This window comes from Gymnoscopelus microlampas (genome assembly GCF_963454915.1).
Source record: "Gymnoscopelus microlampas genome assembly, chromosome: 16".
NCBI classification, from domain to species: domain Eukaryota; kingdom Metazoa; phylum Chordata; class Actinopteri; order Myctophiformes; family Myctophidae; genus Gymnoscopelus; species Gymnoscopelus microlampas.
In genome coordinates this window covers 39,384,706-39,404,915 of record NC_139953.1, presented here as the reverse complement: position 1 = coordinate 39,404,915, position 20,210 = coordinate 39,384,706, and the positions used below count along the sequence as shown (strand labels likewise).

Genomic DNA, 20,210 nt, shown 5'->3' with positions numbered 1-20,210 from the left:
CTAAAATGAAACAAAGACAAACAAAGCATTAAACATTTAAATCAAATCATTCATCAAACTCCCCTCTATTTGACACCCACATATCTGTAATATAGTGTGTGTCAGAGGATGAATCTGTTGATGAGAAAGAAAAAATCAAACTGAAAATCAAAAGAAAAAAATGAAAAAAAATCATTTTTTTTTTTTTTTAAATTATAATTAAAATATTTAAAATTAAAATATAACAATGAAAAATAAGGAATAAACATCTTTGTTCTGAAGAGTATATTAGAGTTAGGTAAAGTACACCAAAATAGATCGAAATTAATTTTTTTCCAAAAAGAGCAGATCTACCAGCTCAAAAAAAATCTTAAGTTCAAATGATAAAATATTTTCAAAACTTTTAAAATAATTCAAAATGACTTTATAATAAACTTAATATTATAGTTAATTTTTTCCAATATTGATATTAGAACATATTGAATCGTATTAGGGTTAATTTAACTGAGATGGGTTGAATGAAGTTGAACAATGGAGGCTGTAGGGGCAATCGTTGCTAAGCAACGTGGCAGTTAGGATTACGAGAACTAACACTTCCTGTAAGGAATTATGGGTAATGTAGTTTTAGAGACCAGAGTGGTAAACTAATTTTAACTGACTGGAGAATGACTGAAATTTGGACTAAGATTGTTAGAGAACGAGCAAGACAGACAAACGCGCATTCAAACATTCACGCATGCCTGCATAGCTGAATCGCTCACACACAGAAAAGAGAGAAAGATAAACAGAGAACTTTCACCTTACGCTCTCTCACTCCCTTGCACTCACACACTGGCGGATCCACACAGAGAGAGAGAGAGATAGAGAGAACAAAAAAACAATCGTTCATTAATACACACAGACATACCGAACATACATATTTCAGCGACAAACTAAATTTGGAATGAGAAATATTTTACTGACTGGGTTCAGTATTAGGTTACTTATTAGTTTAAATTATATTAAAAATATTTAAAACTTAGAATTTAAAACTTAGGATTTAAAACTTATTATTAAGGCAAAATATATTCACTGGTTCAAAGGAATATAAAATGTATTATTAAGGCATTTAAAACGTATTGTTTAAAGCTCAATATATTAAATGGATGGATGGTTTAACAGTGGTCAAAATAAAACCGGTCTGTGTTCAATATATATAACTTTGACTGGTGACAGAAGAAATCAGAGAAAAAAATATATATATTTAACAAACCATATAAGACAAAACAAACAAACAAAAAAATGTACTGACAAAGTAAGTAAAACACAAACTTCAAACGGACTCGGGCCGATGCAGAAGTTTCTGAATTACAAGGCAGGCAACCTGGCAATGCCGTACGGGAGTATGCAGCTGCCTATTAATGTTTTGTACTCGCGGACTGGGGCCGATGGGTGGTACTAACATAGAAATACAACTGCATACAAATGTGTTACCTGTAGCTAACAGGTAATATGAGGCCAGGGGAAGAGCAACACTGAAGTACCCTTGAACAGCTGATTTGAGACCCGATAAGGCGGACGTTTTATGCCTGTCTATCTAGAACAGTAGACTAGAACATTAACCCACATACAGCCGATAGGCAGTGTGTAAAGGGGTGGCAGGGGTTAATCTTAGGTCAAATATCAGTATAGAAGGAAAAATGAGTACATTATGACAAACCTGAAATAGTATATATTCATGTAGGCACCACACAGACAACCCCCTCCCACCTAGTGTAAAACTATTATTAGATAAATCTAATCGAACCGAACACCAATGACGTGATAAAGTGGTAATTCGAGGTACAAAAAAATGAATCCATATGTTTATATATATGGTCACGAATACATCGAAACACCCAAGTTTGGATTGTGGGTTATTTCTAGATACATTTACATAAATATATATATAAATAAAGACAAATAACTGTAAGTAACAGCTGATAGCCAAACATCAGTGTAAAAAAACGTTGAGGATGGATGTGTCTGGTGGTGATCAATATATACAATGGACAAGCCAGAAAATAAAACAACATAAATAAAGACCACTGTATTCTAAATAAGAGGATAATTTATGAGACATTCAGGGAATGTCCTCCCAGGTGATAAAACATTTTGACTTGACTGACTCCCTGGCGGAGCTGTGTTAAACAGTAATTTAAAAACAGGCTGATAATTTATGAGACAAATCGTTCGGTAAAGACAATAAAATAAAATAAAAGGTATACTCATCAGATCAAGGTTCACAGGGAGAAGTTACGTGGAGATCCCAATCACTGGACCATGGTAAAATAAAATAAAAATATATACATACCGAATCAATGGTTCGGGGATCTTGACTCCGATGGCTGGACCATGTGGAATTTGAGACATGTCGAGAGTCACAGGGCAAGTCCAAAGGTCCAGCGATCGCGTCCAGGTCCAAAACAAAATAAATAAAATAAAAAATGTGATACTGTTCAAAGATAACCTTCATCTGAATAGAAGTGATACATCGTTACACCCAAGGCTGGTTCGTTTGATACGTATTAAAACAGGGGAAGCCAGGGGAAGAGAGTCTGACCGTACAGTTCCGGTCAATAGCTCAGTTCCCCTCGTCCACCCTGTTTCAACCATATCCGGCTCGAAGGACCAATTGTTAGAGCTGTTATTTTTCCTTATCACCCATATGTATAGATACCAATGCAGGGCGAAACATCACATCAGTATGTATACAAAGTACCAGTAACTTTCATCAAAGGCGATAAAGAAAAACCAGACTCAGGACACAGGCAGCCATGGATGTAATGAAATATCTTGTATTCAGACAGAGAGAGTGGGAAGGTTACAGTATCACAGTGGTAGGCATCATCGGTCGTCGTCTCTCTCTGCCGTTAAACAGAGAAAGCACTGGACTTTAACAGCGTCCAGTAACATAAACATATGACATCATTGAAGATACATCTATTGGTGGATAGTGATGATTACGTCGTCGTCAGATGAGGATGATGATGGTAGATGATGAAGATGGTGTGACAGTTTATCTTTGAACAACAGCGTCCACATGTCTCGGACAACATGTTGGCCTCGGGTCTGACCTGTCACTGGTCAGTGATGACTTCAGTGGCGCTGAAGGAATTGTTAGCGCAGAGAACATCGAGATACAGTGTTCTTAAAACAAAGATAAGCACAGAGCGCCTGTGACTAGTTTGGCCTTGCATAGACAGAGACAGAGAAATAGGAGAATATAGTACATGACAGAATTTAGGCCAATATGAGCAGCTATTATATTAATTTGACATTTAAAGCAGGTTAAGGGCACTAGACAAATTATGATCAATCAAAATAACTCCATCACTGACCTACCCGAGATTTATCAGACCATTCATTGGGTGTTATCAAGACATACTGACCTACCTACCGACGGAGATGACTTAAAAAGTTCAGTTTCGGTTTTGGTTTCGGACCATGACGGAGGCGCACAGTCTCAAGCGAACTGGAGCACGCGAGGGACCAACGAGCGAGCTAAAGCGAGCGAGTTGCCGTCCCGAACCTTGCAACGTTCGAAGGCCGAGGGGCAACACACAATGATCTTAACTTACAGACGTATGGATAGCAGTGGTTCTCACCCAGTGGTCCGTGGACCACCAGTGGTCCTTGGGGGGGTTCCAGGTGGTCCCCAGCTAAATGATGGAGAGTTGGTAACCAAATGGACCCCTTATAGATCTTTAACTCTTGAGAGCGTAAAATGAAACCAAATTGGTTTCATTTAGAGTTAAATTATTGTTAAACATCTGCATTACTTAATTAAATAATTGTTATTTTGCCTGTTATTATCTGTCCTATGGTACAACATCACTACAGCATGGACAAAAATCTTACCCAAGGACAACAAAATATATAAGTTTTGGGTTCTGAGAGGCTAAATCTCATCAAACGGTGGTCCAAACAAATAATGGACCTTGATATGAAAAGGGTTGAAAAACACTGATGTAATGTGTTATTATTGTCTCCACAGAGGACCTGTCACTCAGTATATCTGTGTCAAACTCCCAGATCCAGGAGAACGTGGTAGGTATCTACTCTAACATGAGGTATTTACTGTAGTATGTAGGTATCACTATCTACTGTACCATGTAGGTATCTACTGTACCATGTAGGGCTGCTGGGCCTTGTGACTTCAAATCTATATCACCATTGTTTCAAATTTCTGCCTCGATAAAGTCTTTATCAACGATTATATAATAGAAAGTGAAAATAGCAGATCTACAAGCGATGCGACGTGTTATCAGCTTGTAGATCGGCTATTTCTGTATGCCACCATTGTGCAACGAAGCATAATACATAGGCTTATGTGGTTAATCAGAGTAATGGATTCAGTCGATTGTACAAAAGTCAATAAATAATGGTATTGTGTCAATTCGTTGATATATAAGAAATAAATATATATAATTTTTTGAATATATATATTTATATATGTATAAAAACCCTGCTTCGATTATTCTATTAAGTCGGTTATTGGCTCTAAAATATATATTTTCAGTCAGCCCTAGTACTATGTATGTGTGACTGTGACCTGTACAAACATATTCTGGTATTTTGTTGTGTTGTTTTGTAATAAATGGTTACGTGAATTAATATTTTCAGTAGGTATTGTTATTTTAGAATGATTGGTAACCATTGCCATGATGTGCTGTGTGTCCATCAGGACATCAGTTCTGTGTACCAGATCTTTGCAGACGAGGTGTTGGGTTCTGGACAGTTCGGCATCGTCTATGGAGGTGAGACCTGCATGCACAAACAACTCAAAACCCAACATTTGCCTTCTACCTCACAACCCTCCCTCGCTTTCTTCACTTTTTCTTACTCAACCACTAAGCCACTTAATCACTTAACACACTTAAATAATGTGTGTTGACTGTGTGCTACTGTGTTGTGTAGGGAAACACAGGAAGACTGGCAGAGACGTGGCCATCAAGATCATCGACAAGATGAGGTTCCCCACCAAACAGGAGAGCCAGCTCCGGAACGAGGTGGCCATCCTGCAGGTAATAATTGTCTGTAGTGCTGGAGGTCGTAGCTGTCATTTTAACACTGAGATCTGCTATTGTCGGCTTAGACTTTATAAATGGAATTCAGAAAATCACAAGAATTACAAATGGAATTTAGAAATCCAAAAATGTTGATGTCCTCTCAAGTATACCAATACAAATGTGTGTGTGTGTGTGTGTGTGTGTGTGTGTGTGTGTGTGTGTGTGTGTGTGTGTGTGTGTGTGTGTGTGTGTGTGTGTGTGTGTGTGTGTGTGTGTGTGTGTGTGTGTGTGTGTGTGTGTGTGTGTGTGTGTGTGTGTGTGTGTGACAGAACCTCCACCATCCTGGCATCGTGAATCTGGAGTGTATGTTCGAGACCCCGGAGCGAGTGTTTGTGGTCATGGAGAAGCTCCATGGCGACATGTTGGAGACCATCCTGTCCAGTGAGAGGAGCCGCCTGCCCGAGAGACTCACCAAGTTCCTGGTTACGCAGGTCAGTGGGGGCGGGGCTTCTTAGACCACTGGTTCTCACAGTACAATGGAAACAAGTCCTCAGGACTTTTTTTGCGTTATCCTTTTAGCCCAAATGTATGACTGTACCCGTTCTGTTTGCATTTCTGTCTAATAAAGTATTCAATCAATCAATCAATCAATCAATCAAAATGAGTGGTGGAAAGTAACTAAGTGCATTTACTCAAATGCAGACCCCCATCTGTAAAGATTTATGCCAGCGACCCACAGAATAGAAGTTTTGTGTAAAACAAAAAAACACTTTCAAGATTTTTCCAAAATGTTTCAAAAATAGCAGATGTACAAGCTCGCAGCGCGGCACGAAGTGACGCGCTGTGAGCTTGTATATCTGCTATTTTTGAAAAGCCAACATATAAAATGATTGCGATGCTGTATTAGCACATTTTTCTGGGGACCCCCTGGAACCCCTGGGGGTCCCCGGACTAATGTTCTGTGGAATCCAAATAACTGAAATCAGTCGTGGCGACTGAGAACTTTAATCCATGGATGTTGTCTTGGTTGTCTCCTCCAGATCTTGGTAGCTTTGAGACATCTCCACTTCAAGAACATCGTTCACTGCGACCTCAAACCCGAGAACGTTCTCCTGGCCTCCGCAGAACCCTTCCCTCAGGTCAGAACCCTTACACATACTGTTTAAATCAGGGGTCTTCAACAACGTTTTTCAGCCCAAGGACCCCTCAGCTGAGAGAGAGATGAAGCAGGGACCCCCACTACATATTGTATACAATTGTGTTGCATGTTAATCCTTTTCATAGATTTCATAGATGGCTTCATAGACTTGTTTGTCATCAGTGTATGTTGGATTCATGTTTGTTTGTATTTTCAGACATTAACCACTAAACAGTCAATACTTAGAAAACCTGACCTTTCACTCTGTACTTGGTCTGCTCTTTTTTCCCTCTACTCCAAACCTCTATGCCAAAAATAGCGTATCTACAAGCTCACAACGGCTTGCGCTGTGAGCTTGTAGATATGCTATTTTTGGCTAAAGTTCTCAGAATAGGGATGCTAGAGGTTATTGTAAAATAAAAGGCCCCCCTGTAGTAACTCTGAGGACCCCCTGTTGAAGACCCCTGGTTTATATCCTTTTTTCCCCTCTTTTTTTTTCTTTCAATTTCCTTCACATCAAACAGACATGAATAGAATAAATAATTCTCTGATATCCAAGTAGATGAGACCATTTTTAATGTTCTTAATAGTTACTGAGTAGACCCTTAGTTTTTAACATCTATTAATCAAGGTGCTCCAAGTGATATTTTGTGGTTAAAACAATTTTGTTGAAAGGTTAAAGCTCTATATTGTGATAGTAATCATTGGTATAGAGTGTTTGTTCTGTAACAGGTGTATCCCATAGCCACTGCTATGCCCAAAATAGGTACACCAGACCCTCTGACCCCTCTCTCTCTCTCTCTCTCTCTCTCTCTCTCTCTCTCTCTCTCTCTCTCTCTCTCTCTCCCCCCTCCACCCCATGCAGGTGAAGCTGTGCGACTTCGGCTTCGCCCGGATCATCGGGGAGAAGTCGTTCCGCCGGTCGGTGGTGGGAACGCCGGCCTACCTGGCGCCCGAGGTGCTGCGGAGCAAGGGCTACAACCGCTCGCTGGACATGTGGTCGGTGGGCGTCATCGTGTACGTCAGCCTGAGCGGCACGTTCCCCTTCAACGAGGACGAGGACATCAACGACCAGATCCAGAACGCCGCCTTCATGTACCCGCCCAACCCCTGGAGGGACATCTCTGGAGAGGGTGAGAGAGGGGGAGATATAGCATATTATCGTCTGTGTCGGGTGGAAAACTCATTATGTCCAAAAACGGTTACTTTTCAGGATTCAAATGAAAAAAAAAAACAGCAAAAGCAGCAGATTGACAAGCTCAAAACCAGTGTTTATTTTGTCGACTAATACTGTGTCTGTCGACTACCTTTTTTCACTGACGAAAAAGAAATAAAAACGAAATAAAAACTACGCTATGATGACCAAAACTATGACTAAATATATTGACGATTTCGTCAACAAATAAAAACTAGACTAAAATGTTAGTGAGGGAGTGGAGAAGAGAGGCAGTAGAACTAAGAAAAGTCATCATGGTTGCGCATGGGTGTCACAGACCAAAATTTTTCGGCATGCAGCTAAGTGAAAATCTTTTCGAGGACATCACGGCCAGCCAAAAAAAAAAAGAATCGACTAAATCAACTGTAGATTTAGTCGACTAAAACTACACTAAAAGTAAAACATTTCAGGTGACTAAAATATGACTAAAACTAATCAGAATTTTATTCAAAAGACTAAAACTAAATGTAAATTTGCTGTCAAAATCAACACGCTGTAGTACTGTATGATAAAGTATCTCTATTTTGTAAATAACACCCTATTTTATCATACTAGAGAGTCACACAAAAGTATCAACAGTAGCAGATCCGCAAGCTGGAAAGGCGGCGCGAAGCTTGTAGATCTGCTACTTTTGATGTTTTGGAATTTTAATCCTGAAAAGTAACAGTTTTGGACATCCCATTTCCACCCGACAGAGACGATATCAAACTGGAAAAGATGAAAAAAAATCAGAATAACTGCATAGACCGAACTCCATCTGGGTCAAATGGTTTGACTCACAGTACAGTTGCTCTGCTTTAACTCTGTGCTTCTCCTTCTCCCCCACACAGCCACAGACCTGATTAATAACTTGCTCCAAGTCAAGATGAGGAAGCGTTACAGCGTGGACAAGTCCCTCAGTCACCCCTGGCTTCAGGTACAGCTCCACCGCCTCACCAACTGCTGTCAAAGTGGGACCCCCCCCACCCTGACAAGCACTTGGAATTGTAGGAGTTGAGGCATTACATTTTGTTTGACTCGGTTCCACAGATAAATATTGTGAAAATAGCCAATCTACAAGCTCACAGCGCCTCGCCTATTTTCACCATTTTTTACCTCTTTCTTATATCATTAGACAAGTTGGCCATTGTTTGACCAGTTTTTATAGTTTGTTTGTTGTTATACTTTTGATGCAGTATTTATTTATTAAAGGAGAATTCCGGTCATTTTAAGTGTTATGTTTGATGTGTGTCAAATCACTTACCAACGTAGAAATGAAAATCGCGTTACTCCACAGATCCCCCTATCGACCCCCACCGTTGGCATAATAGGAGTCGCCCGCATAGCAGCAATTCGCCTAGTACTAGGAGAAAAAAACAGACTTTACATTTGTTAAAATAGGCAAATTGCTGCTATGCGGGCGACTCCTATTATGCCAACGGTGGGGGTCGACAGGGGGATCTGTGGAGTAACGCGATTTTCATTTCTACGTTGGTAAGTGATTTGACACACATCAAACATAACACTTAAAATGACCGGAATTCTCCTTTAATTTCATTTATTTAAAAAAAAACTTCATGATTTTTCTTTTTTTGGGGGGGGGGGGGGGGGTCCCCAGATGACAGTGGGGGTCCCGACCCACAGGTTGAGAACCGCTGCTCTTAAGTGGTTAATAATTAGCTTGGTGATGCTAACTAACCCCAACTTCCTATCTCTCCTCTCTCTCTCTCCTGCTCAGGACTACCAGACGTGGCTGGACCTGCGGGAGTTTGAGACGCGCCGCGGCGAGCGCTACATCACCCACGAGAGCGACGACGCTCGCTGGGAGGAGCACGCCGACGAGAGGGGCCTCCACTACCCCACCCACTTCATCATGGCCCCCAACCTGGAGGACATGGACGAGGACCCCTAGTGGTCTGTCTGGGGAAGAGCACACATGCAAAAAAATTAATGAATACATGTAGAACCCAACAACGCAACGGGGAGGATTCAGCCCAGCTGCAATTTGAGCTGATTTTAGCTGAGTTTTTGCTCTTTTAATCGGGAGCTAATTAGAAATGAGAGCGCAGGTGGAGACCAGACAGCTAGCGGCCTTGGAAGATCAGATATACTTGGTGATCATACTGGCGATATAACACGGAGAAGACGCCGAATACACCATTTTTGAGATGAAACTGTTTTAAGTCAGAGTGACCTAAAGTGAACGGAAGGTGTGTTTTCGGTGTATAGCTCACATTAGCGGGAGGGGGAGGGAGGGGATCGAACCTGTGATCTTTCCACCGCAGAACGACGGCTGCTCTGCATGACCAACACTGGGTCCCTTTTGGTCGCCGTGGAGACCTGTCACTACGGAGCCTGTTGCCACGGAGACAGTGAGCTTCTTCACAAACAAAAGGCCATCACAAGGCTTTCCGTCACCTTGAACTGAATTGTGGGAAAAGCATGTGAACCCTGTACATATAACAGGCACCTGTATGCGCAACGCGTGCACGTGTGTGTGTGTTCGTGAGTGCGTGCGTGTGTTTGTGCGTGCGTGTTTGTGCATGCGTGTGTGTCTGTTCGTACGTGCGTGTCTGTACGCGCGTGCGTGTCTGTACGTGCGTGTGTGCGTGCATGTGTGTGTTTGCAGACATGCAGGGAACACTTGAGGTGCTGCTGTACTGTACATCTTTCAGGTTGTTTTCAGGTGGGTTTTTTTCCCCGACATTCCAGAGAGCAGCGCTTCATGGATTTATTGTTTTCTGCGCTCACTCGCCTTTTGTTTTCCTACAAGAACCTATAAGAGACACGACGGCGTTGTTGTGAGCCGGGAGAGAAGACATATGAACATTTCCCAGGGATTTCCCCCCCCCCTCAGAATTCAACATTCCGTTGCGTTTTTTAATAAACTCTTGCGCTGCCCTAGAGCGATTTGAAAGGGCCAAATATTGTATACAACGGGAACAGGACCAAAACCTTAGTCTTTTTTTTGGGGGGGGGTGGGGGGTTAGATCTAAAAACTTTTATTCTTCAATAGGGTATTTTTCTTAACTCGTCACGACGTAGGGGATTTCATAAAACTACCAGAACTGTTGTCAGTCTGTTGCCAGAGCTGTTTCTATATTTTTTACAAAAACGTTCAGGATTCATGGAACTTTTATTATTGTCGTTTTACTGCTGTATTGAGACGAGAAATCTCCTTGATCGTCGCTGTCGGGCAGAAACCACGTATATGTCCATAATTTCAACTTTTTATGTTATTTTTGTAAATGAATGACCTACGTCTTTGTGCAACGGTGTCGCACAATGCTTGTAGATCTGCTATGTTGTTTTGCTATCTATTCGTGAAACATATCGTTGCTGTCGGGCAGAAACCTCTTATCTCCATATTCTAACTTTGTATGTTTTTTCGTAAATTAACGCCCTACTTGATCATACTACGGCGCCACACAAAAGTAGCAGATACACATGCTCAAACTTGAGCTTGTAGATCTGCCACTTTTGCTAATTTTGAGTTTGAATCCTGAACAGATTCAAATTCAACCCGACAGAGACGATATTGAAAGTTTGTGACTAAATATGAACTACATTGGATCCATTGGAACACAGGTTATATTTCTTTCGATTTCCTGGAAAAGTAACAGTAATAGTAATAGACATACAAGTTTTCCACCCGACAGCAACAGTAAAATAGTTGATGTGATTTGAAACTGGAACGGACTACGTCTCAAATACGTTACTGACTATAATGTACATATTTTGTATTGTTCATGTAATTGTTGGGATTGTTTTTGCACAAGTTGGTTAACTCACTTTAAGCAACATGATTCTCAAAGTGGGGGTCTGGGACCCCCAGGGGTCCTTGAGGGGGGTTCCAGGGAGTCCCAGGCAGCATTAGTTGAACCACTTTAACCCTTGGCTGTTTGATACCAGCGCATCGCGATGCGACACGTTGTGAGCTTGTAGATCTGCTATTTTTTTTTTAAAACATGATTTTTTAATTATATTTTTGAATGTTTTCAGACCATTCGGTTCCATTTGTACACACTGTAACTTGAGTTAAATTTACCCTGTGGAGTTGGGGGGTCCCCAGATGATTTTTTTTTGGGGGGGGGGGGTCCCCATTTGACAGTAAAGTGGACGATTTAAGGCTTACAATATAATGCCTATTTAATACCTCAAAAAATAAATGAAAAGACCATTACTGCATCAAAAGTAATCAACAAACTATAATATAAAAACTGGTCAAACATTGGCCAAATTGTCAAATATTAAGAAGAAGGAGATCAGCTATTTTCACAATATTTATGTGTGGAACCGAGTCAAACTCAAATTAATTTATTACTTCAACTCCTACAGCTCCAAGTTCCTGTGCGTCCGGGGGGGGTCCAAAGTTCAAATACGATTATTTTGGTGGTCGTCGTGGCCTGAAAGAGGTTGAGAACCCCTGGACTAACGCATATCAAAGCGGGGGTTCCTGAGATGAAAAGGGCTGAGGATCACTGGCCTAAAAGGCTTGTTTTATACTCGTAAGGTCTTGTTGATAGCGTCAACTGACGCCAATAATGCATTCTCTAAAGATGTATTTTTGGTATTTTTTATGCCTTTATTGATAGGATAGTAGGCTGACAGGAAATGGGGAGAGAGATGGGGAGTGACATGCAGCAACGGACTCGAACCCATGACGCGTTGTCAGGCTGCTTTGGAGCCTAAGCGCCCGGACCGGCCGAATAATGCATTCAAAGAGTCGACGCTAAATTGACAAAACATGGCCTGAGCTGCTGTGGAAAAAACTCTGAGAAGAACGCCTCGTCTGTTTGTAGAGAAAGCACTGTGATCTGTATGAATCCCTCTGATACTATCATGTTTGTCCTAAAACACAGCACTCAACAGAGATTATTTTACTCTTTTTTTTTTAGTTTTTATTTCTAATTACAATCTGGACAAAAGGTGAATAAAAAAAAACAATCTCCCATAAAAGCATCACTTGTTTTTGGAACAGTTTGTATCAGTTCCGTTTTTTTGTTGTTGTTCATTCTTACCTTGGTTCGTCGGAAGTGGTTGAAAGCAAATTATGTAGTTTATTCCGAGATCTGACTCCAGCCTGGAAATTAATTCCGTAATTGTTTTCCCCATTTCATTAGAGCATGGGGTCTTCAACCCTAGCATCCCTATTCTGAGTGGAACATCAGCCGAAAGTAGCTGATCTACAAGCTCACAACACCTAGTCGATCGGCGAAGAGGTTTGGTCAGGTGTAGAAGGAAAAAAGAGCAGACCAAGTACAGAGCCAAAGGTCAAGTTTACCAATTATTGAGGGATTGAGTGGTTAAATGTATACAACACTGATGACAGTCCTGTCAAACACGTTTATGAATCCATCTATGAAATCTATGAAAAAGTTGCCACACATTTTTATACAACATGTAGTGGGACGGCATACGTCCAAAACTGTTACTTTTCAGGATTCAAATTCAGCTTTGAGCTTGTAGATCTGCTATTTTGGATACTTTTTTGTGACGCTGTAGCATGATCAAGTAGGGCGTTAGTTTACGAAAAAAAGAAAAAAAGTTAGAATATGTAGATAAGAGGTTTCTGCCTGCCAGCAATAATATTTTACAATGTACAATAAGCTTTTCAACGTTTTCACAACCCCCCACATTGGGGTGTAGTGAGTTGAGTCAAGGTTAGCCGTGGCTCAAAGGCTCCAAACCTTCATTTGGACCGTAATCACTATTCATGTCACACAGACAGTAGAACACAAAGACATTAAAGCTCAATCCATGGCAATTTAATAGAATTTTATTGTTCAATCAAAGCTGCATTTTGCCTTTGGCTCAGGCACAATTGAAAACATGTTGACATGTGTTATGCCTGCAATGAGTTATGAAATAATAACAGCATTCCCTCTATTAAAGTTGTTGGTGACCCTGAGAAATAATGGTGCTTCTCAGATGCAGTCAGTCGTGGAAGAAGCACTCAGATTTCCTTAAGTATTGCATTCTTACGTGAGTTTTCCATGTTAGTGTGTATTATTCAGGGTTTTATAAATAAAAGGTTTAGGCATCAAACCTCATGAAGAACGTTATCATCACTCTATCTAAACTCTAAAAGGTGGGTTAAATATTACATTCTCGGTTGCATCTTCAATGCCAGTGTGGCTCAAACGTTAAATCAGTGGTTTATAAACAGAAGGTTTAAGGGCCAAAACTCCAGAAGAAAAAAAAAATCACTCTCCGTCTAAATTCTCAAAGGTGGGTGAAGTAATACATTCTCTCTTGCATCTTCCATGCCAGCTAGCATGTGAGATAAATCAGTGATTTATGAAACGTTGGTTAAAAGTTCAAAACTCCCAAAGAACTTTTTCACTCTCCATCTAAATTCTAAAAGGTGGATTAAGTATTGAAGTATATTTTCGATCACAAGAGCGGGCATTTAATACCGGTTTCCTGAAGAAAGCTTAAAGTTGAAAGAAGTCCAGAGTCCAAGGCTTTCAGGTCAAAGCATCTTTTTATTTCAGCCTGACTGGGACGTCTGCCATTGTGGTCAGATCAGCAGCGCGCCCAGTCACATACAAAACACAATCATTTATACAGAGTTCACCTTCTACAACAAGGAGGGGCTAGGTGGTTTAAGCCCAGCCCCCCAACCCCTGTTCACCAATCACACACATACATGCATTCTAACACAGTTGTTGTCGGGCCGAGTCCCCGCCTACCTCACACATTTAGCAGTTATTACAGTGTAACAATCTGTCTTATTTCTAATTATCAAACTTTACTCTTACACAAAGTCTGGTTTAGTATTTCTTGTTCAACATCTCTCAAGCTTTAGAATGAATTCACACACTCTATACTTTCATGGTTACAAACCGCAGTTAGAAATACATAAAGCAACATGTACTCCAGAATGAATCTTCCCTTAATGACATTTCTCTTTGTTAACAGCAGGTCATAGTTATTCAACTTTATTCATTTCAACTATAGCATATGTTTTCACACTGTGTTACTTACTACAAATAAGCTTTTACCCAGAAATAACAATCTGACTCTAACTTCATCTCTGTCCCATGTCCTAGAGACAGAGGGAATTAACAGATGTTCCCCTTTGACCATCACCCTTGCATAAGGACAATAGCCATGAAATCAACCTCCTGATTAACAAAAGAACTTGGCTCTATGACTTGTTTTGAGTTCACACTCAAAGCTGGGAACCTCTGTTTCAGGACAAAAGGCAGGAAAGATCTGTACACAATAGAATCTTCTGTCTTCTTTGGTTAGTCAAATCAAGAGGTGTTTTCTCTGTGCCTTCTCAAACCCCCACGCATCTGGGCTTCTAAACTTAAACCATGGCCAGAACTTTTAGAGTTCTTGGGAATGCAAATTGATGATCGCCTCCCCCCAGATGGGACAGACACTGTTTCCGACTCCAAACACTGTTAACTGCAAAACTCAAAACCACCTAGCACAATATTAGACCTTCCAATGTTTACCCATTTAGATGGAATATTGTGGTTATATCATGTTGCCATGTTTGAAACGATACCACATTCCCCTCTTGGGAGACTTCACAACGTCTCCCACAAAGGAACTTTCAAACCTGTGAAATAATACAACTCCGGGTTAAAGTGTCCTCCAGCCATCTGTCCAACCTAAGAAGAATCAACACTTAACAACCTGCTTATGTATGACACTGAACCTGTAAAACAATCGTCATTTGGTTACTGATCAAAACACATCGTATAGCATCCTGTAACAAAAGTGTCCTTTAGTGTCCACGCGCGCAGAAATGATTTTCTGTTTTTCCTTTTTCGCCTGAGCTAACAAAGCGCAGTTGCGGGATTCTTCTTCTTTGAATGTCCATGTTTTGCACACCGATTCCTCAGTTCATTGAATCAGAAACTGTTCACAGCTTGAGACAGGGGAAAGAATGGGGTTTTGTGGAAATGATGAAGGGTGGGGGTGTAGTGTCATTTTCCAATGACACCTGATGGGGCATGAGTCAGAGGAAAGTGTGGTACGGAATTGATAGGGGGTGGGGGCGTAGTATCACTATTCAAATGTTGGCAACTAGTGCTGCTTCTCTATTATGGCGTCGATAAAAAGGCATATCAAAACATGCACGGGCTTCCAGGGGTCCACTCTCCATGAGAGAGCATACGACTTTCACCTGGACACAGCAACTTAATTGAATCTCCAAGGCCTGCAGATCTGGATTCTGGACCATCTAGCCGTCCGCTTGACGTCTGTGGCTCTATCCTTCTGCCGTCCTGTAGTGTTGTAGTTCGAAGAGTAGTTAGCAGCCATCTGGTTGAAGATTCACACCGGCTCCTGGTTGGTTGAGCTGCTCCTAGTTTCCTTGAAATCTGCTGTCATCCGGGACCTGTCTGTTCTCCTGCTGTCCTGTAGCGATGCGTTAGATGAGCCAATGCTGATGAGTAGACCGACGGCCTGGCGATCGATGCTCCTTTCTCCGCTGATGCCGTGACACGACTCCATCTTGCAGCCCTGGACACCATCCACTCAGCCATGATCCCCTCTGGATTATCAGCCATCTGTGTCTCCAAGTTCCTCCAGCTTTCTCCAACTCCATTCCTGACATGAAAATACTTGGCAAAACTTTCCCTAAACTTTTCCTAATAAATCAAACATTTATCAATGACAATAGATGTGTCCAAACAGATAATACATTTTAACTAGATCTTCACCAATTGATTCCTACATAAATTACTTCTAGCTGAATTTTCCTATTTAACTCTATTTTAACAATAATTCAAAAGGTATACTATAGTATACTCTCGGTATAAGCATTCCCCTCTTGGTCCTAGATTTAGTAATACCAGAATTTTTCTCTCAATATTTTCAAAATGTGTACACTCCTTAGAACCTAATAAATCTATGTTACTTAAGTACAGATCTACAAAGATCAGTGTAAGATCAGTGCTGGGTGATGTTTTGTCACAAGGGTGCAAAGCCGTTTTAAGCAAATGGAACAAAGACCCCCCTCACTATCTGCCAATTTCTATCTAATCTGTCTACCTTTTCCTATCCTGGCGTCTCGAGCCTGAGGATAAACTCCCCTCCAGTCACCTAATTGTGACCCTCAAGGTTCTGCCAAAACTATACTAATTATTAGGTCTGCACCAGAAAAAAGACTTCTTCCACCCCTGGTAACTCACATCAACCAACACTTACCTTAAAACTGCGTCAGATTCTCTTTCTTTCCCTGGTTCCTAACAAAAACAAACAAACAAACAAAATGTGGTAATTTCAAAGCAGACACAGACATCTCCTATTAAATGCTTGGATTTTGTATATTGTTCTGTTACCTTATATAAACGAATTTCAGCCTATTTTTAGCCCCAGTGGTGAACCACTGAATTAAGTATTTAGTTCACTTATCGAAACTCTAAATATTATACTCGATCTGTGAGATTAAAAAGGATAGTGATCCAGACCGGGAACTGTCTATACGCTGTCACTCAATCTAAGGCAAATTTTACAGTTACACTTTAGCACAAAAGAGAAAAGTCTATGTCCTTTTAAAAACCTGAACAAAAAAGTGTAGTCCCTTCTCTTGGCCCTCAAAGGCCGCCAATGACTCTGTCCTAAGATCTCCTATTTAATAAACTAAAATCTAATTCACTTTAGCAAAATAAGAATCACAAATATCTCCCTGTTGCAGTAGTTCAGGTGTTTTTTGGAATGAACCCCCAACCCCTGCAATCAGAAAGCCAGTGAAACTTCTACTTTCTAGTTCCTACATTTTAACCTTCAATTATAACCAAATCATAATTTTAAATCAACACTGTCTATGTACTTATTCACGGCTGAGTCAATTAAATAAAGTGTATCTTTTTAGTCGAAGCACACATGCTAGCTATATCACATGTCCCTCAATATTTAAAGTAACACCAACAGATCCTAATGTGGCCATGTTATGCTTTTCCAATCCGTGTTCAAACCTTGGTGTTCTCGGAAAAACACAAGCAACCCTGTTTCTGGCCAGATAACAGGATCTTCCAAAGGCATGCATTCCCCGGTTTGCATTCTCTCCAAACACAACCCTGATTCGACACAAAAGGACAACACACTCATAACAACATATTAGACCAGTTAAATAATTAAGCCGTCATAAATGAAGCACTAATCAAACCGAATCAATCCTATATAATAAAACCGTAGCTCTCAATATTTAAATATCTTCACACGAACATCTACAAATCTATTGTTGATCAAATTTTAACCTTTGCTCTTATTATTTCAATTATACTGTAACACTCCAATTTTTCCTTTCTTCTAAATTCACTTCTTACTGTCCTATTTTGTAGATTACTTTAACAGTTCAAAGATTATTTTCACTATCGCTTAGACTAAATCGTTATGTCTCTGTTCATCAGTTAAATATTTAAACAATCATTTCATCTCACCCCTCTACAACACTCTTTGCAAAAGATATGTTGTACAAAAATGAAATCCACCAATCTATCTCAAAAACAACACCGGATCCAAGCTATTCCAAGCACCGAAAAAATCTCAACATCCAGTCCAACAAAAAATAAAAATAAAACTTCCTCCACAAGACACAAAATGCGCCGCTCGCCAACACACACACACACACACACAAGACCAGTCATACAACGTCAAAACACAAAATCCCACTCACATCTTACTCACAGACCACTCATCAAAAATTCACGCACGAGACAAACATATACACAGAATCACACTCACACCTTCATTGTCCAGTCCAAGAAAAAATTGCACTACCACGAAAGTGATAATTTAAGAAAGCAGTACGCAGCCGGAAAGCCACAAAGTCACCTCAAAGTAAGAATGATCACACGCTCCTTGCGTCCAGCGCGCGCAGCCTCTGATCATCTAAATCTCCTCCTTGTACCTCCAACACACATACTCACAGACATGCCACTCGCCCCTACAACAAAGACTCATCACATACCCTCACAAGACCAACATTAAAAGAACAGGAAAAACTCCCAAGCAACATTACCACGAATGTGATAATTAAGATCCCATTACACAGCCGAAAAGCCATGACCCCACAAAGACGTTTCATCTCCAAGCAGACCGAAAAGCCTACATAATTAAGTCCATCCATAAACCAGGAAGTAGCCGCTTGCAAAACGGTCACAAAGAAAGTCGCATTACGAACGTAACACATAAAAATTCAACCCCCAAAAAACTCCCATGCGATCACAAAATAAACAATGCCTTGTACCTAAATGTATCTCTTTTCCCCCTACACGGTAGAACACTACAAAATACATACTCATAGGAAGAAACCATATTCTGCTATACTACTCAACGATTTGATTCGACTAATTGTTAGACTTATGCCGATAGTAATTTTCATAATTACAAGTATTTTGCAATGTTCCCAAGATATGTACAAGGCTTACTCATCGTTCGTTCGAGCGTTCCAAAACTAAACCCAGGATTCTTGCCGGGCTAAGGCACTCGAAGTCCATCGCGCGCCGATATCTAAAAGCAATCGTACACTTACTCTTAGTTTATAATCGGACCCTGGGCCCAGTCCTATTGCCAACCGCAGTGGCGTGCGTGCGTGCGTGCGTGCGTACATGTGCGTTCATGTTCTTATTTACATTATTCAAAGTCCTGCTGCTGCACTTCAAACGTATTTACAGTGCATTCAACTCTCAAAAACGACCATAGCAAGCTCTCCTGCTCCTCACAGCTCGTCGATTTTGGAAGGCGAATTGATATTGTTCTAAATGTCATTGTATTATAATGCAACCTATTATTGTTGATTACTGAACCGAGTTGAAATAAACTTCTTTTTGACTTCACTGCCTTTTAGCTCACTGATCAAACGGTTCTGTAATATGAAGTCCTATGATATTGTTATAAATTCAAACACTACCACCAGTAGCTCCACACTCGATTAGAAATAGCTTTTTTGACGTCACTGCCTTTTAGCTCAGATCGAAAGAATATGGAACAGTTCGAAAGAGGTGTTAAAATTTTACAATAATATACCTGTCCCCAAAGCCAGCGCTTTTCGTAACCTCAGTACTTTTGCGCACAGCAGCTCTGGATTTAGTTAATTATCACAGGGAAAAATGATTCCTAAAAAAAATATGCAAGCATTTAACACTCCTGTGCAAGGTCCCAAAAACGAGTAAAATGAGCTTTTTGACCAGGCTAATCATCTCCCCCTCTGCAAATATTCAGTCAATTTCTTGTACTTAACATCTTGCAAATATATCAGAATATATTTACTATTAACTGACTTGCAATTGACTGAAGACTTCAAGAAAATCAAGATAAATAAGCCATTGTCTTTCATTCCCAGGTTATTCGAATCTGGAACACCTCAAGGGGCGCCAAAACCTCCACACACACTAATATTGTTTTTTCCAAAATCAATTCGAAAGAAGCTCTCCTACTCTTGCTCACCAGTCAAACGATTCTGGGAAAATGAAGGCCTATATATCACTATAAGGTATAATTTAGAACAATTTTAGCTCCAAGGCCTTTACCGGCTCAAGAAGCATTTTTTTTTCCACAAAGCACACTTACCTTGGGCCCTGGGTTCTCCCCCCAAAAAACCTCCCCCTCAGGAAACCAGCCATTCGCCCTTAAAATCAAAAATAAAACCACACAAAAAATCAGGTTCTTTTCGTATACCCCATTCTTCAAAAAGAAGAAAAGAATATTAAAACGACTGCCGACAAACGCCATTATGAAGTATATTTTCGATCACAAGAGCGGGCATTTAATACCGGTTTCCTGAAGAAAGCTTAAAGTTGAAAGAAGTCCAGAGTCCAAGGCTTTCAGGTCAAAGCATCTTTTTATTTCAGCCTGACTGGGACGTCTGCCATTGTGGTCAGATCAGCAGCGCGCCCAGTCA

The 20,210-nt window shown here is 40.6% G+C and overlaps 1 protein-coding gene across 2 annotated transcripts in view; it reads left to right on the top strand.

The window, feature by feature from the left end:
• LOC311063592 (serine/threonine-protein kinase D3-like) overlaps nt 1-13,253 on the top strand; it is a 68,100-nt gene extending 54,847 nt beyond the window's left edge. For both annotated transcript variants that reach the window (XM_084083101.1, XM_084083102.1), the window contains exons 12-19: nt 3,995-4,047; nt 4,685-4,757; nt 4,918-5,024; nt 5,339-5,500; nt 6,050-6,148; nt 7,013-7,280; nt 8,194-8,279; nt 9,081-13,253. In XM_084083101.1, coding sequence (XP_083939227.1) covers nt 3,995-4,047; nt 4,685-4,757; nt 4,918-5,024; nt 5,339-5,500; nt 6,050-6,148; nt 7,013-7,280; nt 8,194-8,279; nt 9,081-9,254 — 1,022 coding nt within the window. In that variant the 3' untranslated portion in view covers nt 9,255-13,253. The remainder of the gene's footprint in view (nt 1-3,994; nt 4,048-4,684; nt 4,758-4,917; nt 5,025-5,338; nt 5,501-6,049; nt 6,149-7,012; nt 7,281-8,193; nt 8,280-9,080) is intronic.
• The last annotated feature ends 6,957 nt before the right edge of the window (nt 13,254-20,210 follow it).